The sequence below is a fragment of the Electrophorus electricus genome, chromosome 15 (genome assembly GCF_013358815.1).
Source record: "Electrophorus electricus isolate fEleEle1 chromosome 15, fEleEle1.pri, whole genome shotgun sequence".
NCBI classification, from domain to species: Eukaryota; Metazoa; Chordata; class Actinopteri; order Gymnotiformes; family Gymnotidae; genus Electrophorus; species Electrophorus electricus.
Genome location: NC_049549.1, coordinates 9,521,717 through 9,546,716, shown reverse-complemented (window position 1 = coordinate 9,546,716; position 25,000 = coordinate 9,521,717). Strand labels below are relative to the sequence as shown.

Sequence of the window (25,000 nt, the reverse complement as noted above, 5' to 3'; positions counted from 1 at the left end):
CAGTGCTGCTGCTACTGAAACATGTTTTAAGAAATGTGTGTTTAATGTGGTGGGTGGGTGGGGGTTTGTGTGTGAGTATACTGGCACACTTGCATGTGTGTATTATGTTAGCACTAACTCCATTTGGCATTTGTTATGTAAATTAGCAAACAAAGGTTAATCGACCCAGCTGGACCATATAATGGATATCTACACTAAAAAGACGTCAGAGTTAACTCTCTCTCTCTCTCCCTGTGTGCGCGGGCGTGTGTGTGTGAGTGTGAGTGTGTGTGCGTGTGCGTGTGTGTGTGTGTGTGTGTGTGTCAGTGTGTGTGTGTGTGTGATTGTGTGTGTGTGTGTACACGTGAGTAAATGCACACTTATTCATACACATGTTTGTGTAATTAATTCAGCATCAGAAGCAGTTCAGTCCTTCTTCCGTCACTGTGACTATGTTTTGCTGGCCTCCTCCACACTGCTCCTCTACTTCCTCCACATTTTCTCCCTCTTATGTCTTGTTCCTCTAGGCATTACCTCCTTTCCTCTCTCTCTCTTTCTCACATTGCCAAAAATGCATTAATCCCCCTGCATTCGGGGGGGGGGGGAGGGTTTGAAATCTGGCAACATCAGCCTTGGATTTTCAGGCACTACAAAAGTGACCACGCCCACTTTTGCTCTGTGGTCAGATGGTCTTGAGCAAAACAATCACAATTGTAATTTCTTAAATTTTCCATTTTTCAAATGATCCAACCTGACACAATATATTTTAATTATTAATAATAATGATTATTATAATTTTCTTTTAATGGTGTTACTAAAAATCTGTGCATCTGAATAACCAGATAAAATTATTTTGTATACAGTTTTACCCTGTGTACCCATTGCTTGGGTACATATGGTCCCATTTGTAAAAAAATGTGGAGAGTTTATTTGCTTGCCAGTGGTTTGCAGTACTTTGCAGAATATTTGCTGAAAATAATTAGGAATTTTGTTTGTTTTTATGTTGTTTGTTCTTAGTAAAAATATCCCTTGCAGCTTCGATATTTCTTTTAACATGAATGTAAAGTACTGAGCCATTCAAACACTTTGTGATGTTTCCGTGTGCAAAAGCTTTAATTCCATTACTTCAACCATAAGAGTCAGCCAAGTTTAGACCTACCGAGAGAATCCAATCCTGTCAGAACAAGGGCTGAACCTAATTCAGGTATTCTCTCTTTGAGGGAAGGCGATTAATTCCACAGACAGACAGACAGACAGACAGACAGACAGACAGACAGACAGACAGACAGACAGACAGACAGACAGACAGACAGACAGACAGACAGACAGACAGACAGACAGACAGACAGACAGACAGACAGACAGACAGACAGACAGACAGACAGACAGACAGACAGACAGACAGACAGACAGACAGACAGACGGAGAGAGAGAGAGAGAGAGAGAAGCAATTTTAAGAGCTTCATGTGAAATGATGATTAGAACACCAATTCAACTGAAAGGGAGTGCTAAAATACTGAAATGTTTTGGTCTAATTTATTGAATCGCTGGTCACATTAGCTGAATGTGTCACACTTGCACATTCACTGGAATGCCAAAGGCGAGGTCACAAGGTCACATGTAAAATTACAAATGGTGTATGTCAGGGTTGCTGACACAAATTTCACATTTCTGTGATAATTGTATCTAAAATAATGTTTAAAATGTTATTGAACTATTTAGACAGAGAAACCAGGTGACACCTCATTTCTAGTGTCCTGCTTACATAAAAGAAACTGGGATCAAACACAGAGAGAGAGAGAGAGAGAGAGAGAGAGAGAGAGAGAGAGAGAGAGAGAGAGAGAGAGAGAGAGAGAGAGAGAGAGAGAGAGAGAGAGAGAGAGAGAGAGAGAGAGAGAGAGAGAGAGAGAGAGAGAGAGAGCATTGTGCTATTTGAGCTGATCCTAAAGCATCAGTGAGAGATTAAATCCTGTTTCTGAAAGTCATTCCTTATTGTGTGAGCACTAAGATACATAAGAAGATGAATTTAGCAGGGCAGCAATCAACGAGGAGTCCCAAGTCTCTACAAATGTAGAATATGTGATAGAAAAATGAATAAAAGAATTAAAGGTTTCCATGAAGCAACCCTGATTTTAAGATGATAGTTTTATGAGCTAATAAACTTATAATTGCAGTAAAACAGAATGCTAATTCTGGAAAGAAAAAAACAGAAAATATGAGAAAGAAAGAGAGAGAGAGAGATTATTGCCTGAAGGCATGCAGGAGCTTATGAGTTTCATATTAAGTTTGAAGTGTGAATCATGTTTTAATAATGTCAGGATAATAAAGTTCAGAGAGAGAGAGAGAGAGAGAGAGAGACATCAAGCAAAGGATGAGAGAGAGTGAGTTAATCAGTGATGGTATACCTGCCCTGTCGCCAATGTCTGTGGTGCCCATCTGCCCAGTCAAATGCCCGTCTGGATGCCAGGCGGAAGCTGTATAGCAGAGCCTGTGATTACACCCGGCCTTCAGGACGGGTAAACGATGCTAATCACATAAAGGGGCATATTCACCAGATTATTCTCACATGGAAAAGTATGTTTTAAGCTCTTTGCTGTTTTAACTCTCTCTCTCACTCTTTCTCTCTGTCCCATTGTTCTTTCCTCCAAATATGCAATTTCAGAGAGATCTCTAAAAGCAGTACTACAATATGGATTACAAATCCAGAATCATTTTAAAGGCGCATGTGTTTTAGGTGTGTATATGTATCAATTTGAAGCACCAAACGCTATTGCTAATAGTTGAATTAATGGCTATGGGCTCTCAAGTAGGCAGGTGTAAACCTTTCTACCCTCACTCTTCTGTGTGCGGGGGCCGCATCTCTAGGAGACTGGCTAAGCGGAAACGGCTGACAAAGTCCAAAGGCACCGTGGGAGGAAAAACGCATTCCTGTTGAACACGCCATGCAGTGCGTGCACAGAACAGCTCAAGGCATGGGCAGAGAGATAGAGCAGAGAGATAGAGAGAGAGAGAGAGAGAGAGAGAGAGAAAGAGAGAGAGAGAGCGAGCGAGAGAGAGAGAGAGAGTTGAGCGAGAGGGCAGAAACATTAATAATTACACTTAATTAAGTACACACACATGCACATAAACACAAAGACTGTACTACAAATACCCACACATACACATGTTTGTCCTCGTGCTTATTTATTCTGTCATCTATCAATCTATTCATAAAAACATGCCCTCACCTAGTAGGTGTGTGTGAGTGTGTGTTGGATGTCTCTGTCTCTGGATGTCTGAATGTCTGTGTGGTGCAGGTGTGTGTTTGCATGTTCCCTGTACTTAGGAAATACAGACATCTGAAGGTAATCTGTCTCAGAAATGTTCAACTGTTTGAATGTTTTTGAAATGCTTATAACATAGTAATGAATTGCTTATTAAAAGATGAGTGCTGAATTAGAATGTTGTTCACAAGATGGAAAAACAAATACCTTTGGTCAAAAAATACAGGCTGATCACATTACATTTTACAGTGGGGTTTCAAATGGCAACAAGAATATGCAGCATCCACTGTATACTAAAGCTCTTTAAAGTTCTTTATACTTAAAGGGCAACACACTTCTCCAGTATAGTGGCTTTGTACATGGTGTGCCCAGAGAGAATTTGTCACTACTCATATTTGCCCAGAACTGGAATTAGGTCATCCAAATGAAATGGGACGCCCTTTACTCTGCCTTTCTACCTAATGCACAGTTAATCTGCCAACTGCGGCTGGAGAAAATCACGCTGAGCTTTCAGCACCATGGACAGGGTTCTCATCAGGGAAGCAGGAAAATCCTCTGGCAGTGTGCGAGTCAGGGAGGCAGTCTTGACTGCAGCCCACTCAGTCCTTCTGGTTTGTTCCAGAGGGGGCAGCTGTGTTTGTGCACCATGGACCCCGTCCAACATTCCTCACACTTAAGACCTGTCAAGAAGAATCCAAATGTTCTCCCGCTCCCAGAGAAATTCACATTTAGAGCGTGGATTGCTTTTCTGTGGCTGGACTTTAATTTTTTGTAAGGAAGGAAGGAGTATGATGCGTGATGTTTTCTTTCTTGCTAGCCTGAAGCATGCTCAAGAAAGTGTGTGTGTGTGTGTGTGTGTCTCTCTCTGAAGATGTATGTTCTAGAACTGATGACCAGGAGTGTTTGAAGCCCTAGGGAGGTTATCCTTACCCCAGGATGTCATTAACCCAGTAGAAGCTGTTTTTATCATGCATTACTTTATAAAGGTCTATTACAGCTCTCAGGATTTGTGTGCATGGATGTGTGTGTGTATGTGTGTGCGCTCCACAACTTGAACCCCTGAGGATCTCACAAGTACAGTGCTTAGTGCAGTGCGTATTTATGCTCGCACGGGTGCTTGTGTGTGTATGTGTGTGTGTACATTTTTACATGTTACCGCATCTTCTAGGATATAAACAAAAGGGGACAGGGAACCTCTGAAGTGTTTCCTTCTCTAGTTCTCTTCCTCTCTCTCTCTCTCTCTCTCTCTCGCTCTCTCTCTCTCTCTCTCTATATATATATATATATATATATATATATATCTGCCTCTTACTCACTCTTTGATTTACTTGTATTTGTGCCTGTAAGCAGCTTAATTGACCCCTTAGACATGGATATTAATCGCACTTGAGACATGTGACATTTGAAGCACATGCATGTTCCTAATATTACACACACACACACACACACACACACACACACACACACACATACACACACAGAGGCACCATATGAACTGAAAATGACATCTCTAATCCTGTTTCTGCCCGTGTGTGTGTGTGTGTGTGTGTAACAGAGTGATAGACTGCAGTGTTCGTACCTGCTGTCTGACACATTAGCGTCACTTTTTACAAATTTTATATTTGCTGTCAATCTTTATTCATTGATAAGGAAACAGTGGAAAACAGCACATTTCAAATAACCTAAAAGACAAAAACTCACCTAAAAGACAAAAACTATAAATGTAAATATACATTAAGGAGCAAAGAGGTACTCATATCCAGGAATTAATGTATAGTCTTTCCTCCTAAATAGATAGTGAGGAGTTCTGATCTCTTAGTCTAAACATGCTTTTGAATAACTGAACTTGTTCACTAACTAATGTTATGAGTTCACTTTGTTTAACATATCAGTGAATTTTGTGTTTTGGGTGTTAATTAATTTTATTTGGAGCTTCTCGGTTCACACTGACATTTGAGCCATTTTTAAAATCTTATATAGTTGGTTTATGTCTTTGTTCCATTACAGTCAGAAAAAAAACTGCAGTTTGGGGAATTTTTATCATCCTCTGGTAGGTCACATTTACTTGCTGGTTTGATTCACTCCAACTGGGTTTTAATAGTTGGGATGTTTCTGTGTTCCTGGAGAAGTTTCAGACTTCTCATTCTGGGTAGTGCACCTTTTGGCAATTATAGACGGTTTCTCTCAGTCTCTCTGCCTCTCTTTCTCAAGATGCCTATTATATACACAGTATCCTACTAAATGTAATACATGCACACTGCAGTGCTCCCTTCATTGGCTTCCAGTAGCTGTGTGCATCAGATTTAAAACCTTGATGCTTGCCTTCAAAGCCAAAAGTGGATCAGCCCCTCCATGCATGATGTCAGTGGTCCAAGCCTGAGTACTTTGAGTACTTTGAACCTCAAGTACGGCTCGGCTTGAAACACCAAGTTTCAGGTCTCATGGAAGACAAGCATCGAGACTATTCTCTGTCCTGGCTGCTAGAGGGTGGAATGAACTTACGCTTGCTGTCCGGACAGCAGAGTCGCTTTTAGTCTTCAAACGCAGACTGTAGACCCATCTATTTGTGGATTATTTAAATGACCACTGACCTTGCTCCTATGTTGACTAACTGAAACTAGTACTTATTGTAGGGTATTGTTTATTACACTGATGTTGACTGCTCCTATGCTGACCAATTCTAGTACTTAATGTTTATTGCACTGATTGTTGTCTGTTATAGAGCTTATCAGCTGTGTTTCAACAGTTTTCTAGTTCAATGGTATATTGGCCTCCAACCTACTGTACTGGCTAGGATATATTTTATGAGTAAATGACAAAGCACTTTTGTAAGTCTCTCTGGATAAGAGCATCTGCTAAATGTAAATGTAAATCTCACGCACTTACAGTACAGGCACATAAGTGCGGTTTTGGACCTAGCCGCTATCTCTCTCTCTCTCTCTCTCTCTCATGTCGCACTCTCCACTCATTTCCCCCTGTCTACTGCCCCCTACGGGGAGATGTTAGGGTTGTGCTCTCATGGCACTGTTTGCTGGCTTAGATCTCAGTGGTTTGCCTTCTGGCTTCCCACAAGCCCTCAAATCATCTGATAAAAGTTGCAAGTAAGGTTTGAATAAATGTCAAACTTCCAAAGCAACCTTAAGCACTAATATTTTTGAGCTTTCACAATAACTGCATGTGTAGCCATCGTGATCAAAATTAATTTATTCCCTCAGATCAGATTTTCACGTTCAGACAATGACACGATTCCTGTTCAGCAAATGAATGTAGGTGTCCAGTCACACACGATGCTTGATTTGGATTTACACACTTCAGAACGATGCTGTGCGTGTGACTTACGATACCCAGGCAAACTGCTGATGTCCTGAGTAGCTAGCAGCTTCACAGATGAATCCTTTCCTAAAAGTAGGAGAGTTTAAACTCACATTCCAGAGAGAATGCAGAGCCCCAGGCCGATTAGCCACCATACTGCATTAAAGCGACAAAAACCAACGGACTAACAAACAAGCAAAACTAAATCTGTACATCCTTCCTCTCCCAGAGGCTCCTGGAGTCTCCTGCATACTGATGGCAGCTCCTTGCCACCCGCAAATTATATTTAATATTCCAACAATCGATTTTTTTGAGACAGTGAGAAGGAGAGAGAGAGAATGTCACTAACAGATGTAGCAAGAGAGTGACAGAGAGAACATCCTGATAGGTCTGCTAAGCACAAAGAAAGACCAATCAGTTTTCTCCGTGGGCGGGCTTTACAGTTGCCCTTTCTCTGTCATTAGCCATCAGTTCAGTTTAGTGTCCTGCAGTGGCATGTCAGAGTGTTACCATATGAAACACACTTCACCCCAGATGCCACTAAAGAGTACCCCCGCCTAATCTGGGTCAAATGGGGTTAAAAAACAATGAGTGTTGTTTGTGTAACTGTGACTCTTCTGTCAGCCGTCGTGGGTTGAATCACATGTTGAGGCGCATTTAACGGGTTTCATTCGTTCATTAGCATAGATAACGTTATTTCAACTAGCTGGCTAGCTGGTAAGGAGCCACTCTGACGATGCGCTACATGATGAGGCCAACCTCCCTGTTAATGCGAACAAATGTCACAGTTCATCTTGGGCTTATAACCGGTGATGTCGAGAAAGCCGAGAGACAGTATAAATGATCTGTGTGTTCCAAAAAAAAACAAAAAAACAATATAAAACATGAAAAGCACATTAATCAGAAGTTGCACATGGTGTTGATGATCTCATAGTGCATGAAGAGAGGGAAACTGTTGTTCGGTGAGCCTTAGAACACGTAGAAAACATGATGACTAATGTATACTTGTTTGTCCGTGTGACACAGAAGTGCCCGTTGACACAACATGTGGGGAGAATGATGGTTGAAGGTTTGGAAGTTGATGTGAAGTAGATCACGTTTGTAGGTGGCATTTAAAGGGAGGCAAGGCTTGTGTGTGTGTGTGTGTGTGTGTGAGAGCTCTCCTTAAATGTCTCAGTCAGTACTGCTTCAGTAAATTGAAAGTGGGAGCAATGCAGTAGAATAGAATCCCACTGTGGGTTGCTGATGGAGAGAGAGAGAGATTCCGACACTCTAGGAGCTTCGTGCTTAGTGACACTCTGCATAGTCCTTCTGTGAATGAGAGGAAATAAATGAGAAAAGCGCTACGGTGGACATCATTTTATTTTCCAAATAAATATAAGAACAGGAAAGGATCAGGGGAGGGGCGGGGCTGAGGGAAGATGTTGAAAATGACATAACAAAAGTGGCAATCATAATGACAACAGAATGACAACTGGCAACAATCTTATCACTTTGATTAAAATATTTTTAAGGGACTGATGGTAGAATACATTTGTTATGTCCAAAATTTTGAATAAAGTGAAATATAAAATCATCAAGGGGTTTGGATGTATATATGTGCATGCACTCTGCATACATCTTTAAACCTATCATATATCCATCCATCCATCCATCCATCCATCCATCCATCCATCCATCCATCCAGCCAGCCATCCTCTTAATGCCTCCCCCTTCTGCATGCTGCCTGTCTGAGCCTCTGTGGTCTCTCTCTCTCTCTCTCTCTCTCTCTCTCTCTCTCTCCCCCTCGTTAAGCTGTTTAATGGTCATTGGCCGATACGTGTTTAACGGCCGTGGTTTAATGTGTCGCCCTGTGAGCGCCTTAATGGGCGCATTGCCCACGCTAATAAAACTACTCAGAGGATTTAATGAAGACCAGGAGCTAACGAGAGACTGGTGGCAAAGCAAAGATCACTGACCTGAGAGAGAGCGAAAGAGAGAGAGAGAGAGAGAGAGAGAGAGAGAGAGCATGAGCATGTGTGAAACAGCGATAGCGAAAGGTGATTATTATGATGGCATGGCATTTCCAGAGTGGCAGGGTTCAACGCATCATTATCCTTCTCCTTCAGCTTTGGTAAACTCGGACCTTTCTATGATATGATACAGCAGTTGGCTTATACTTTTGTCTGTTTTCTGTTTTCCCAGGATGCATTGCTGCGTCTTGCCTCCATTGTTGATGCCAACAGTCTACGGGTGGCCATTAAGGAGACACTGGGAGCAGTTCTGCCAAAAGTGGTACGTGCATCCACACACACACATGCGCACACACACACATACACACACACACACTAATACACACACACACACACACTAATACACACACACACACACACACTAATACACACACACACACACGCACGCACGCACGCACGCACACACACAACACATCTAAATGCACAAACACACTTTTACTAACCATACATTGATATTGTATTAAAATAGCCATAACTTTAACACCAGATTTATCTCTAATCATAACTGGTTAGAGGAACAATAAATCATTTGGAAGATTTAGATATTTTAGATATGTTGGCTATATTTCTCTAAAGAATTTGTACATAAGACTCAAGACTGGGGACCAGGAAACAGACATTGCTGTCTTTATGAGGACATACAATATGTACACCTACTGTACACGAGAAGTTGCAAAATGTTGTTACAAAAAAGAGAAAAAAAAGAGTTGCACTAAGATTTAGGTCCTCACAGTATTACACACACACATACACACACAGTCATTTTATTTTTATTTCTCTAGGGCACTTTTATTGACTTGTTTTACTGTTCCATTCATAACACTATGACTACATCAACACTTCAGCTCAACCTTAACCTCTGTAGCCAAAAGGAAATCTTTTACTTCTTTTATTTAAAAGAAAACCTCAAAGTTACCAGCCAAATGTTCCCAGGGTGCTCAAAAATTGGATTTATTTAATCCTGTGTGTTTCCATTTAATCCTAGAGCACTTGGTAGAGCTAAAACGATATGACACTTTAAAAGCCTTTTAGGAGAGTAGAGACACTCTGGAAGTCATTTATTCACCTGGTACTTGAAATGGAGATGCATTAAAAGGCGAAAACGCAAAAAGCATGTAGATAAAAAAAAACATCAGATAAAAAGCAAAATGTTCTCTCTTTTGCAAATAAAAGTGCATGGAATGAAAGTCTCAGAGAGAAATAGAGAAATGTGCAGAGTCTGAGGTATCAAAGATGAAGCAACCTGCAGACTTTATTGATGTATATTTGTGCAGTATTCTCAAGAGTGGGTTTGCTTTGAACAGCGGTCTGCAGCATCTCATGCATGCACACACACACACACACACAAACACAATAAATTTATTGTCTCTGAAATATTTTGTCCTAGGGGGTAGACCACGAGTAACTGGAAAGTAACATAATTTGTGTAGTTTTGTCTCTGTACTCCAGAGTACAGAGGATTTGAAATAAAACAATGAGGTTAAAATGAGAACTGTCAAAATTTAATTGGAGGGCAGTTTTATATGTACTTCTTTATATATTTTTTTAAAAGTATAGACACACACACATGCACCCATACATGCTCGCACACATTGACACACAATCAGGGTGTGTGTGCACGCGCGTGTTACTATATATATAATCACATAGACACAGATCAAGAGCTGCAGCTAATGTTCACATCAGAATAGGGAAACAATCTGATTTGAGTGAGTTGGCATGGTTGTTGATATTAGACAGGTTTGAGTATTGTAGAAACTGCAGTTCTCCTGGGGTTTTTCATGTATGCAGCCTCAAGTGTATACACAGAATGATACAAAAAACAAAAACAAACAAACAAAAACCCCTACAGTGAGCGGTAGTTGTGTGGGTGGAAACGGAGAGGCCAGAGGAGAACTGCCAGCCTGGTTTGAGCTGACAGCAAGGTTACAATAACCAGTCTTTACAACCAGCGAGAGTGGAAATGCGTCTCCGAATGTGCAGCACGTCCAGCCTTCAGGCAGACGGGCAGCAGAAGAGCACGTCGGGTTCCAGGTCCTATCAGCCGTGAACAGGAATCGCAGGCTCCAGCCGGCAGAGGCTCACCCAGACTGCACAGTCGGGAGCTAGAATGAAAATTCTGCCTGCTCTGATAAACCCCGATGTCTGCTGCAGCGTGCAGATAGGAGAGTCAGAATTAGGCAGAAACAGCATGGATCCAGCTTTTGTGGTGGTGTGGGGGAGGTTTTATTGGCATGATCCGGGCTGCCATTACCAAATGAGATGACTAAAATGCCGCAGCCTCTCTGAATATTGTTGCTGACCAGGTGCATGCTGACATGGCCGCAGCTGACCCTAATAATGTCTAATAGTCTAGTAATGGCTACTTGTCTAATAGTGGCCTCCTCAGCACTGTAAAATATTTAAAACCTCTCCAATTTAATTTTCTAGTGACTGGTTACACCTAAGATTTTAAGTTGGCTTAATTAAAATTAAATAAAGTCCAGTGAACTGTGTATTTTAAGTTGTGGTAACAGCCCCATAACAATGGATGACACAGCTTTTAAAAGTTTTATATTCACCCTATACTGCTAGTTGGTTAACTATAATGATAGTTAACTACACAGCATAAAAACAGTGACACAAAAAATGTTTATTATTCTTAATGTTTTTTTTTTTAACAGACAAAAAGAATATCTACCAGCTTGATAATGGTGAAGTCTGTGCTTAAATAGGATGTCTTGCTGTGTACAGTAGACTGCGTATACAATAGCTTATACCATAAGATATGAACACGTGGAACGAAAGAAAAAATGCACAAATAGCAAAGGTTAAATAGTTTAGGTTAACCCACAACTGCTTAAGTTGTACTCAGTCATAATTGCAAGTAGCTTTGGATAAAAGTGTCAGCTACATGCCATTAATGTAATTAACTTGACTAGCTAGCTATCAAAGTTAGACTGATTTATACAGCATTCTTTAAAACAGCCTTTTTCTCAAAGCAGCTTTACACATGTCCGAGTCAAAGCCCCCAGTGAACAAGACGAGGGCAAGTGGCAAGGACAGTCTCCCTAGAGCTTGAGGAAGAAACCTTGAGAGGAACCAAGACTCCTCTGACCAACAACGTATATAAACAATATAACCAACAATATAAACAACAAGGAGCAGAATAAGTAGTGAGAGATAATAATAATAATAATAATGAAGAAGAAATAAGCAATGAGTATCCTGGTTTTCTAGAAGTCTTTGTCTGTGTTTGGCAGTGTACGTGTGTCTGAAACCCACTTGGACGAGAACTGTGAAGGGCAACCGAGAATAGTGATCAATAATGTGCAAGAATGGATGTAGCTATGGCTGCACAGCTTAAAGGATAGAGCCTGAAGGAAACACAGGCATGAGGGCACCCTGGAACATCAGCACTCCCCTCCTCTCAGTCAACAAACCTGAGTGACAAAAAATAGGTGAAGTGACAGCATCACAACATCCCAGTTTCCATAACACTCAAAGCCCATGAATCCCCAGATCTACACCTTTACCTAAGCATGGGAAGTGTTTAATCAAATGCCTGACTGCACAGATAGGTTCTCTGCCAAGCCATAAATATTGAGACTGTGTCTCGAACATTGACAGGAAGGTTATTCCATAGTGTGGGAGCATTATAGGGAAAGTCTCAGCCCCTTGTCGTAGATTTGCGTATTCCTGTTACTAGTAATGAGCCTGCACCTTTTGATCTAAGCAGCTGCGGAGGGTCGTAATGCTCTAGGAGTTCGCAGCAAGACCATTCAGTGCTTTGTAGGTCATTAGAAGTATTTATAAGCAACACGAAATTGTATTGGGAGCCAATGTAATGTCACTAAGATAGGAGTAATGTGATCAAGCTTTCTAGTAAGAACTCTGGCATTTTGGACTAGTTGGAGCTTGTTTGGGCATTTAGTGGTACAGCCACAGAGTAAAGAATTAATCTACAGTAGTCCAATCTTGAAGTGATAAATGCATGGACTAGCTTTTCTGCATCACGTACAGATAGTATGTTCCTTTGCAGTGTTCCTGATGTGGAGAAATGCTCTCCTACAAATATTAGCTATATGAGCTTTGAACGAGAGACTGGTATCCATAATGACACCAAGATCTTTAACTGTTAGAGAAGAGTAAAACCAGAATCAAGGCAGACGAGACAGAGCTTTTAGTTAGCGGTTAGCTTGCTTAGCTAGCTAGCTAGCCAACTGACAGCAAATCGATATTTTCTGCATGAAATGGCCACAATGGCAGAACTCTGTTCAGATATAATATTTAGTTTAGTTTGAGTCATGAACGTATGCTTGCAAGCTTCCTGGGTCAGAAGTGGACAGAGGACAGGTAGCTAACATAGCTAGCATTAACTAACTTGCTAATATTATTTAGCTAGGAAGCTAATGTAATGCTATCTTATTGGTTAATGCGTTTTACGGAAATATCATTTTGTTTTAAATTGCTTAGGTGTTATTATCAAGTGGTGAACTGAAGATCCCCCCCCCCATTCATTACTGATGAGTGACTGGTCAAATGTTGGTCATTCATTAGCTAAGCAAGGTCTAGTTAAACGGCTTAGTAAAATCCAAAATGGTGACACGTATTTGCTCAGTAGATTTTACCTACCCCCTGCTTTATACAGCAAACATCAGTTTAAAAAACTTTTTTTTTTTTTTTTTTAGCATTCCTCATTCACAGAATCTAACATTATGAGTTGGTAAAAATGACAAAGTGATTAATCAACCACACTGTTTTTTTCTGTTTGCACCAGCATATCAAAGTTCAAGTTCAAGTTCAAGAGGTTTTATTGTCATTTCAGGTATATACAAGTACACAACAAAAACGAGACAATGTTCCTCCAGGACCATGGTGCAACACAAAACAACAGTGCAACAGACAACATGCTACACAAGTGCAAACAGTCCAATATAGTGCAAAAATGTACATTAAATAAACATAATTAAACAATAATAAATACAGGACAGGACAAATACAAAATGAGTAGACAGTGCAATTATTTAGTCCAGTACACAGTACTGGGCATATGTAAAGCGAGTTGTGCATAGGAATCAGTGACATGCTACCCTGAACATAGCAGTCACCAGTAGCAGCCAGAACAGTTCAGGGTACAGTGCTGGTTTAGTACAGTACTCTAGCAGCAAGTAGGATAATGTGCAAGACTGCAACAGGAGTGCATAGTTTATTTGTGTGAGGTTTGACTTCAGCACTAGTCCGATGCAAAACAATGTGTAAATGTGTGTATAGATATGTATGTATGTACGTGTATGTGTGTGTGTGTGTGTGTGTGTGTGTGAGAGACTGTGTATAAGCATGTATAAAAGTGCCCATTTTGGATTCTGAATTGGAATTGGAGTTAGCCAGAGTTCAGGAGTCTAATGGCTTCTGGGAAGAGGCTGTTGCACAGTCTGGAGGTGCAGGACTGGATGCTGCGGTACCTTCTTCCAGATGGCAAAAGGGTGAACAGTTCATGTGAGGGGTGTGTGGGGTCTTTCACAATTTTGGTGGCTTTCCGGATGTAGCGTGTTATGTAGATGTTTGTGATGGAGGGAAGAGAGACCCCAATGATCTTCTCAGCTGTTCTCACTATTCTCTGGAGGGTCTTGCGGTCAAAGGCGGTGCAGTTCCCAAACCAGGTAATAATGCAGCTGCTCAAGATGCTCTCTACAAAACCTCTGTAGAAGGTAGTGAGGATGGGTGATGGGAGATGGGCTTCCCTCAGCTTCCGAAGGAAGTAAAGACGTTACTGGGCTCTCTTGGTGATGGAACTGGTGTTCAGGGTCCAGGTGAGGTTCTCCGCTATGTGAACACCAAGGAACTTGATGTTCTTGACGATCTCCACTGAGGAGCCGTTGATGGCAAGCGGGGAGTGATCTCGCCTTGCTCTCCTGAAGTCAACAACCATTTCTTTTGTCTTGTCAACATTCAGATACAGGTTGTTGACCTTACACCAGCTCACCAGTTCTCGCACCTCCTCCCTGTATGCTGACTCGTTGTCTTTGTTGATGAGACCCACCACGATCGTGTCATCAGCGAACTTGATGATGTGATTTGAACTGTGCATCGCTGCACAGTCATGAGTCAGCAGTGTGAATAGCAGAGGGCTGAGTACGCTGCCCTGGGGAGCACCAGTACTTAGTGTGGTGGTGTTGGAAGTGCTGCTCCCAATCCAGACTGACTGAGGTCTACCAGTCAAGAAATCCAGGATCCAGTTGCAGAGGGAGGTGGTCAAGCCCAGTAAGCTAAACTTTCCAATCAGATGCTGAGGAACAATGGTGTTGAATGCTGAACTGAAGTCTATGAACAGCATTCTTACGTAGGTGTCCTTTTCATCCAGATGTGTGAGTGCCAGATGAAGTGTGGTAGAGATGGCATCATCTGTAGAGCAGTTGGAGTGGTACGCGAACTGCAGAGGGTCCAGAGAAGGGGGAAGCTGGGTCTTGATGTGTCTCATGACGAGTCTCTCGAAGCACTTCATGATGACGGATGTGAGTGCAATGGGACGGTAGTCGTTGAGACACGACACCGTGGGCTTCTTAGGCACGGGGATGATGGTGGTGGTCTTGAAGCATGTTGGGACCGCAGCGCAGCTCAGAGAGATATTGAAGATGTCTGTCAGGACATCAGCAAGCTGGTCAGCACATTCTCTGAGCACACGACCCAGGATGTTGTCTGGTCCAGCAGCTTTCTGTGGGTTAACTCCACGCAGAGTACGCCTCACATCAGCCATCGTCAGGCACAGCACCTGGTCATTTTGCGGAGGGATGGACTTTTCTGCTATCTTCCTTCATTGCCAGAACATTTCTGATCCACGATCAGAGGGAATCCAACAAAGCACCTCTGGGATGTAGTACAATTGCTAATTTGCAGCATGACCATTCAGTTGATAAATTTGCAGCGTTTGCACGCTGTCATCATGTCAGCATTGACCAGAGTCTACCAACACCTTTCCTACACCTGCACTGTACGCAGCAGGCAGACGTTGAGGATACTTTCAGAAGGCTCCTCCTTGACATAATGCTGAGGAAGGGTAGGATAATAGCAGATACCATCTGATGCCATTCTCTTTGAATACTTTCAGATCCATTTGCAACTTGGGCAAAAAAATTCCAGTTAATTCCAGTGAGGGAGGGAAAGACAGAGAGAGGAAGAAATTGACAGAGGGAGAAAGCTCGAGAAAAATGTTTTAATTTGGGCTTATTTCTTACACACACACACTTGCACTTACACACACATTCTGACAGCCGCAGGCCGTGGTGTTCTGTAAGTACCGGAATAGTTCGCAGGGTGCCTAATTGGGGATGCACTGTCCTGTTGCCACGGCGATTAACAAAGCCTGAGGCATGGCAAGGGTGGTTTGCGTCTGATTAACCTCATGTAGGTTGGAAGACATTCAGAGTCCATACACATGCACACACTACGCCTCACAAATCTGCTGATTTGTACACAACCATTTATAGAAAGTGGTCATGTTTACTGACCACAATGGCGAGAGGCCAGAGGTAGACAGAAGGGGATTTAGGCTAGCACACAGAGAGTGTAGTTATAGTGGAGTATATATGTGTAATCAGGCTGATTACAGATGTATTAAGATGATTTCTGAATAATGATTTTTACTGAGTAAAATGAATGAGCAAAATTAATCTCTTTCTTTCTCTAGTAGGAAGGCAGCTTCTCATTCTCAAACCACTTCATTTCTAGGACAGCTAGTCAATTACCAACATCATTTCTAGGAGCAATATCCATTAGTATTAGCTGCATATTAGATAATTGATGCATTAGACCTTTAGGTGTGTTTTTTTTTTTTTTTTTTTTTTTAATGAAGGTACATTTTTGTTCTAGAACAAATGTGTAGCTCAGAAGACAGAGAGGAGACAGAGAATGGAATATTAAGTGTATGAGAATTATAAGGATAATGAAAAGTGAATATGTTTTATTTGGAAAAGTAGCTCTAACACACAGATCTAGTACTCAACTATTGAATCAATTAACTGTACCAACTTTATGTTAAAAGGTGAAATGGTTAATTCATTTAAAGGACTCTATAGCATTCACCATTACCATTACCATACAGACTCACCATTACCATTTAAATGTACATAAACGTAAGCCCATGAGATATGGTCTTTTGTTCTTCCCACCTGGATGGTGCTTGGATCCCTGTTTTCCAAAAGCTTCTAATACCTCTTCAGTATGTAGAAGTGTTATCAAACTATAACATTTTACTGTTCACGTTTCCTCAACTTAATGTTTTAGTAAAACTAATGAAGATTATGAAAATTAAATAAACTGAACATTTTTAAAAGTTGGATTTCTGTACCACTGTACCATCATTAAACTACAATACTTGCCATCATAAATTTTAGCAAGTGTTATAGTTTAATGATGGTAAAGTGGTATAGAAATCCAACTTTTAAAAATGTTCAGTTTATTTAATTTTTATACTATAAGACGTTATGCTAAATTTATGTTTTCCAAATAGACAAAGCAGCTGTTCTTTTAAGCAATATTTATGATTTTACATAAGGGCATTTGATTAAAACGTTTGATATAACAAATAAATCACAAAAACAGTAATCACATAACATTTGTGAGAAATTCAATATGCTGTTAAGCATGGAAACTATTTTGATGTTTGGTACTTTTTACCAGATTATTTACTAATGCAGATGCTTTCAAATATGTGAAAATCACAATTCTCCTTTTAATACACACACACACACACACACACACACACATATATATATATATATATATATATTATATATATATATATAAAGAGTAACCCCCCCCCCCCCTTTTTTTTTTAAAGTTTATGTCCTTTTTACTAATGGCTATGGTTTCTTTTATGTGTTAGCTCAGAATTTCATCCAAATAAATATCCAGTCAAAAAACAAAACAAAACTGTAGAAGGGTACTGTAAGGGTGCTTTGAGTGTAGGGATGATGTCTTTATCAAGTGTTTTACTGCAGTTGCTCTAATACAGATCTAGTAGCTGACTTTTTGGCCAGCTGACATCTGGCCTTAGCAGTTTGGAACAGGTGGATGGAGTTCGTAGGTGTGCCATGTTCCTTTAGAAGGTGCTGTATGTTATACTGTAGCAGATGCGCAGGTTTGGGAGAAGCCGGATTTTTAAGGGCACAGGAGCAGAGGAGAAATTGATGAGCTCCCATAGAAGCAGCTCAGAACTTGGCCGAATATCGACCTCGGGCTTTATTTAGGAGGTGTTTGGACTTTGCAAGCATCTCCCTGTAGTGCCTGAGGGTGATGTAATTGGGATGTCTTATGGATAAAAAACTTCATGCTAGAAAGCGTCAGCCTCTCTTTCTGGGCGTTAGCACTCAGTAGTCCTGCGTGTTAACGCCTACTGTGCGCCTCCGTGTCTGGTCCAGCCAAGCTCCTGTCGCCTGGTGCAGTTTGAATCACCATGGCTTGATTGCTGAAAGCGCTTGATGTTCTGAGGATATTCAGAGGTAGTTCCAGGTGTCAGTGGAATATCAGTGGGGGTGTTGGGATCATTTTAAAGTGGCGCTATATGTCATTCCAGAATGGTTCAGGCTGTGCAAGATTTGTCAGTGTGAATGGGATTCACGATTCAAATAGAACACGATTCATGCTTTAGATGCACTGTGATTCATTTTCAACAGGGAGCGTGAAGGCCAATAACACACTCGTGGGGGGGGGAGTAAATTTCATCTAAAGCAAATTTCTTCAAAGCGTTTCCTCTAAACCAGCAGTGAGGCTGGAATATCTCAAACTTACATGCTTTACCTTGCTGTGTCAAGAGGGTGGGAATTGATGAAGATGAAGCAGTTTTATGCCCACAGCAAACTGGAATCAGCGTGGAAACTGTCGGACAGTATTGTGTTTGTCCATGCGGCTCAGATCTTGGCTGTGTCGTCGTGGCGATTCAGATGGATAGAATGGCAGACAGGCATGTGAAGCACGTACACTCCTGCCCGAGTGGGAAGGAATTATAGCAGTTTGTTTGTGCAAAAAAAGTCCAGCTGATACAACCTTGAGTAATTTGCAGAGGCCTAGGAGTAAGCAGGTTTGGATTAGGAGTGTGTTTACAGGAAGATTAGGGAATTTGGGAGTTTGGGATGGCTACACTCAACTGGGTCTAAATGGGGACTCCAACTCAGTTTGGAGCTTCTGGAAGTACATGATAATTATTAATAAAGAAATCAGGCACACACATGCGTACACAGACGTGCGAGCACACACACACACACACACAAATGCACACATGCGCGCACACTCTCTCTTTTTCAACTTTAAATAGTTTTTAAATCCAAAAATCCAAAAAAAGTCATAGGAGAGAGAGAGAGAAGGAGTGCAGAAGTGTACATTTATGCTTACCTGCATTTACACTTACTTAACAGGTATGTACCTGTATGTGCGTGTCTTTCAGGAGAGTGTATTCGTGTACTTGTTGGAGGCGGAGTGTCGGATGCGATGCGAGGATCCACCTCACGAGCTCTGTGCAGATGGCAAGCTCAGGTAAGGGGTGTAGTCGGAGCCTTCCACCTATAGTGCACTCATAACACCAGCCTCCAGAGACTACTAAGATGATTGTTAGACTGGAGTGTGTGGAGGAGTGTAAGTGTGTGTGTGCCGGGGTGCATGTAAGGGTGGCTACTCTGAGTGTGTCTAAAGGTGACTGAAAGGCTGTGTCCAAACCAGGTTTTATATCTGCTTTGTGTGTGTGTGTGTGTGTGTGTGTGTCCCTCCCCTTCAGAGCCAGACATGTTCTTCAGATGTGCTGTTAAAAGCCCTCTAGAGTCTGCAGTCCTTTGCTGTTGTAATCAGTGTAAAGTTCCACAATTTATATGTTGTATTTTAATACATTTAATATCTGTTGTATTTTTATTATCACTGGAGACATACGCACATGCACACGCATATGCTTTTAGTGATATCTCACACACGAGCACGCACGCTTTTAGTGATATCTCACACACGTGCACATACGCACGCTTTTAGTGATATCACACACGTGCACACACGCACGCTTTTAGTGATATCTCACACACGCACGCTTTTAGTGATATCTCACACACGTGCACACACGCACGCTTTTAGTGATATCTCACACACGTGCACACACGCACGCTTTTAGTGATATCTCACACACGTGCACACACACGCTTTTAGTGATATCTCACACACGTGCACACACGCATGCTTTTAGTGATATCTCACACACGTGCACACACGCACGCTTTTAGTGATATCTCACATACGTGCACACACGCACGCTTTTAGTGATATCTCGCACACGCACGCTTTTAGTGATATCACACGTGCACACACGCACGCTTTTAGTGATATCTCACACACGTGCACACACGCACGCTTTTAGTGATATCTCACACACCTGCACACACGCACACTTTTAGTGATATCTCACACACGTGCACACACGCATGCTTTTAGTGATCTCACACACGCGCACACGCACGCTTTTAGTGATATCACACACGTGCACACACGCACGCTTTTAGTGATATCTCACACACGTGCACACACGCATGCTTTTAGTGATATCTCACACATGTGCACACATGCATGCTTTTAGTGATATCTCACACACGTGCACACACGCACACTTTTAGTGATATCTCACACACGTGCACACACGAATGCTTTTAGTGATATCTCACACATGTGCACACGCATGCTTTTAGTGATATCTCACACGTGCACACACGCACACTTTTAGTGATATCTCACACACGTGCACACACGCATGCTTTTAGTGATATCTCACACGTGCACACACGCATGCTTTTAGTGATATCTCAGACACGAGCACACACGCATGCTTTTAGTGATATCTCACACATGTGCACACACGCATGCTTTTAGTGATATCTCAGACACGAGCACACACGCATGCTTTTAGTGATATCTCAGACACGAGCACACACGCATGCTTTTAGTGATATCTCACACATGTGCACACACGCATGCTTTTAGTGATATCTCACACACGTGCACACACGCATGCTTTTAGTGATATCTCACACATGTGCACACACGCACGCTTTTAGTGATATCTCACACATGTGCACACACGCACGCTTTTAGTGATATCTCAGACACGAGCACACACACTTCTACCTCTCCTCTCATTTTGGCTTTTATTTACGACTTCAATTTCCAACCCTTTTATCTTCTCCTTTCTACTCCGTCCGCTCTCACTCCTTTCTCTGTTTCACTGCAGTCATGTGTGTGTGTGTATGTGTGTGAGTGTGTGTGCACGTGTGTGTGTGTGTACATGCTCACATACTTAGCAAAATTCAGCAACAGATGACTTATCAATATATCTTTTATTATCCCTCCTTGGATTTCCTGTGCGCGTGTGTCCAATGAACTGAAGCAGAATACTGTCTGAATATTTGGTTCTGTGTGTGTGTGTGTTTTACATGTTATTTCTTTCTTCTTATTTGCTATTCTTTTCCTCTGGCTTGTTTATATCCGTACCTGGGAGAGCCTCCTTTCCATTGTGCAAAAGCGTAAAATTTGAAGCCAAAACAAGTGCCTTTTGTCTCATTTAGCCTCTGCTTTCATCAGGGAAATTTCCCTAGGATCTGTTCCCATGACTCCCACATCTGACCTAATGATTAATAGTTCCTAGTCCCCATAGCCCAGTTCATCTGGTTTGTCAATCTGCCACTGGGATGAAATATTTCAGGAACTGTTGTTTTTTTGCCCCTCAGTCTGGTGTGCTACACAGTACCAGCAATACCAATTTCTTCTTCTAATTCAATATGACTTATACAGTTAAAAGAAAACAAATTGTCACTCCAGTAAAACCGGAATGAGCCAAACGGCATTCTTGTCGGCGATGACTCTACGGCCGTCCCTCTCGGCCGCGCGTCATTCCGACCCGCGCGTCATTCCGACCCGCGCTTCGCCGACACTGCTCCTCGGAGAGCTGGCGGGAGTCGAGAGGTGATGTCGCCCCTCGTTCTGTGTGCTCTGATACGCTGGCTGATGGACAGGCAGGTCCCTCTGTGATAAATGTCAGACATGTGCGATAGAAGCCCTCTGGTGGCTGCGCTGTTTGGCAACGCCGCGCGGATCAGATAGCCGGCTCCATGTTTGAGCTGCTTCACGTTCTGTGGACTGACACGTCTGGGCTTTTTGTGTCCTCGGAAATCTTTCTCAGAATCGACTTTAAAAGTGAAATTGCATCCAAGGCTGTTTTCTAACTGTTAATCCTACTCCCAGATTTGTTTTACTCCTTTAATTGACAGACAGTCAAGTTTTTGTGGGTGTTATTTCTCACAGCGGACTTCCTCAGTGTGCTGCACAGTAAAAATGTTTTATCAAAATAATTTGTAAACGGAGGCTGATGAATTTGTCTTTCATTCAGCTTGAGTTGGAATTTAAGGATAAATGTGGTTCTTGCGTCATTGTTGTCTATATGTATGTGGGATGGTGCTATGGAGAGCATGAGAATAATCTTTACAGCAGTGAATATAGCAGTGTTATAGCGGATTTTATAGCACAGTTATAGCAGTGTCAGAGCACTGTTATAGCAGTATTGGAACCATGTTATAGCAGTGTCTACACTTTTACTTCATCCTGTGTGTGTGCGCGCGCGCGCGCGTTTGCATGCACATGTGGTCCTCGGCTGCATTAGAATTACGACCTGTGAAGCAGTTAGACAGTAAGTCCTATTCCGTTTCAGCACACTCTGGGCCCTCAATTAAATTTTCCTTTGCCTTGCCTCTTCCCAAGTCTACTGTGATCAGAAACGCTCCAGCCAGGACATGCCTTTCCCAAATCGACTTTCCAGAGCAGAAATAACGTGGGATCCCTCCACATTTAAAGCCTGTCATAGGTTAGGTGTTTTTAAATATTGTCATTCACAGTCTGAAGACCCACCTCCATATCTTTCTAACCCCCCCCCCCAATGAATTACCCAGAAGCACCTGCATGCTCCACTTAAACCATCCCTAAAGCCAATTGATTTTTTTATTCTCACAGTTGCCCAGGGAGACCACTGCAGTCATTCCAGTGTAAAATAGTTGCTATGGGAAGCATTCTACAACATACGCCATTTCATGGATGTCCTTGAAGAGCAAGCTGAGATTGAGTGAGGTTCCAGTGTCGAGAGATGCATAGCGATGCATTTATTTATTTAGAAATTTATACACCAACAGATCAATTTATTTGGGACACATACTCTACAGCTGCACCCAGTGGGCTGGAATATATTGTGCAGTCAATTCAAATTCATCACTCCAAACTTCAGTACAGTAATTGCAATCTGCATTCAGCTGACTGACTGGAATCGATTCCTAAACTCAATGTACGATGTGTCAACCTGTACTGCTGTCTTTCCTGAGTCACTTGGTTTTGACCAAAGCATTTTGAGTGTTAGCTTGATGCTGTTATTTTACACTCGTAGCATATGCAAATAACTAAGTACTCTTTACAACACAGCCTAGTGATGAAGGTAGTGGGAAGCAACCCCACCCAGGTCTAGAACCCAGATCCTACAGGCAATAAACACGTGTCCAGGACACCAGACTAACAAGCCAGCTCACCTGTCTGTTTTTTGTTTGTTTGTTTGTTTTTAAATAGGTGATTCCTGAAAGACAAAAGAAGGCACGTTAGCATCAGAACAAACAGGCCTCAGAGAGTGCAGTTGGTGTGCCTACGAGTGTATATATATATATATATATATATATATATATATATGTGTGTGTGTGTGTGTGTGTGTGTGTGTGTATTATTTTATATAAATACTGTGTATGTATGTGTGTGTGTGTGTGTGTGTGTGTATGTGTATGTATATGTAAGTATATATATATATATATATATATATATATATATATATACACACATACACACACACACACACACACACACACACACACAGAGTCCCCTGGATGTGGAGTTCTTTTCCTTAAGGTTAGCTTCACTGCTGCCATGGCAACATCAAGATGCAAATCGTTTTGAATAAAAGCGTCTGCCAAGTGAAAGGAATGGGACTGGAAATGGCATTAAAATGAAGTCGTTTTAGTGAGCACCATCTCTGCCACATCCACACGGAAAGTGATGGGAAGTCTGGTTTGGGCCAAGATGGTGTATAGCGTGGGGCATTAGAAACTGACCACATCTGGGGTCACTGATCTGACCCTTGCCTTAATCTTCATTGTGTTTGACTGTTCAGTAAAATCACTGCTGTCCCTTCCATAAAAGCGGTGCTGTGTTATGTGTCTGCCATAACAATAGACAGACACCAATACACATTTCTTGACTTTTGGAAGCATGAAGACTGGCTTAATGTGCCACTTATTCAAATTCCTTGTTAAAAGTGGATTTACTAATCTCACTTTTGAAGGAATGTGCTCGATCTCCCTTCAGTTAGACTGGTGTAATGGTTTTGAACATATCTCTTCTTCAAAGTTGCGTGCTTAAACATACAAACAAATAAACTTTGGAAGTGGCTCTAACTTCCTCTGTATTACAACGCAGAAGTAAGTATCTTTCATGAGACAAATCATCTCTCGGACAAAACAGTACCCACACCCACAGACTCAAACGCACACACCCAGCCACCCGGTGGTATTAGAGGCTCAGTGGGATCCGGCAAAGCTGTGAAGAATCTCTCCTCCACTGTGTCGGTCAGAGACCGAGTACCTGCTCTCACCTCCTGTTGTCATCTCGTCTCCCTGTTCTCCTCTGACCCGTCTCGCTCTCTCTCCGTTTGGCTCCCTGTTTCTCGCTCTCTCTCGCTTACTGTCTCACTATCTCGCTCTCACTCTCTCTCTCTCTCTCTCTCTCTCTCTCTCACACTCTCTGCCTCTTCTCCCATCTCTAACATCCTCCTTAATGGAGGTTAAGGACAGCCCTAATCTCTTGGCAGAATAAACAGCTTCACCGTACTTGACATTTCTTAATTCCTTTATAATTATTCATTTGCAGACCCATCACCATTATAAAAGCACACCGTCCCAGTTTCCTGGTGCTTGGGACTGGCTCAAGTTCTGAAAAACACATACATGCAACATCCTTTTGAAGTTTATAGAAAGCCTAGTAAATAAAGGATTGGTGAAATGGCAGGGTATTCATTTATTAATTAATCTGTTTTATTTTCATATGCCGCTGCCTGTCATTAACCAACTGGGGCGGATAGACAGGCCGGAATCCCCATGTCCAGGAGCTCGGTCAGAGCTTCTCCAGGAGGTGGACCCCCTTGGCTAACAGCAGCACTAGGGAGGTGGAAAGTGGGCTCTTTGCTGATGTTGCTCGCGGCAACACGATCTCCCGCCCTCTGCCCTGACCTCTGCCCTTTGTCCAAAGACCAAAGAAATCCTCTCACAGTCTTCTGAAATCCTGACCCACACGTACAGGCACAGAAGATACAGATCAAAAGTTTTTGCAAAACACTGCAGAACGCTCAAA

General features: G+C 42.0%; 1 protein-coding gene across 7 annotated transcripts in view; it reads left to right on the top strand.

The window, feature by feature from the left end:
* The window catches only part of LOC113581583 (cGMP-dependent 3',5'-cyclic phosphodiesterase), a 168,375-nt gene that overhangs the window by 110,981 nt on the left and 32,394 nt on the right, over nucleotides 1-25,000 (top strand). For all 7 annotated transcript variants that reach the window (XM_027016823.2, XM_027016822.2, XM_027016826.2 and 4 more), the window contains 2 exons: nucleotides 8,739-8,828; nucleotides 18,987-19,075. In XM_027016823.2, coding sequence (XP_026872624.2) covers nucleotides 8,739-8,828; nucleotides 18,987-19,075 — 179 coding nt within the window. The remainder of the gene's footprint in view (nucleotides 1-8,738; nucleotides 8,829-18,986; nucleotides 19,076-25,000) is intronic.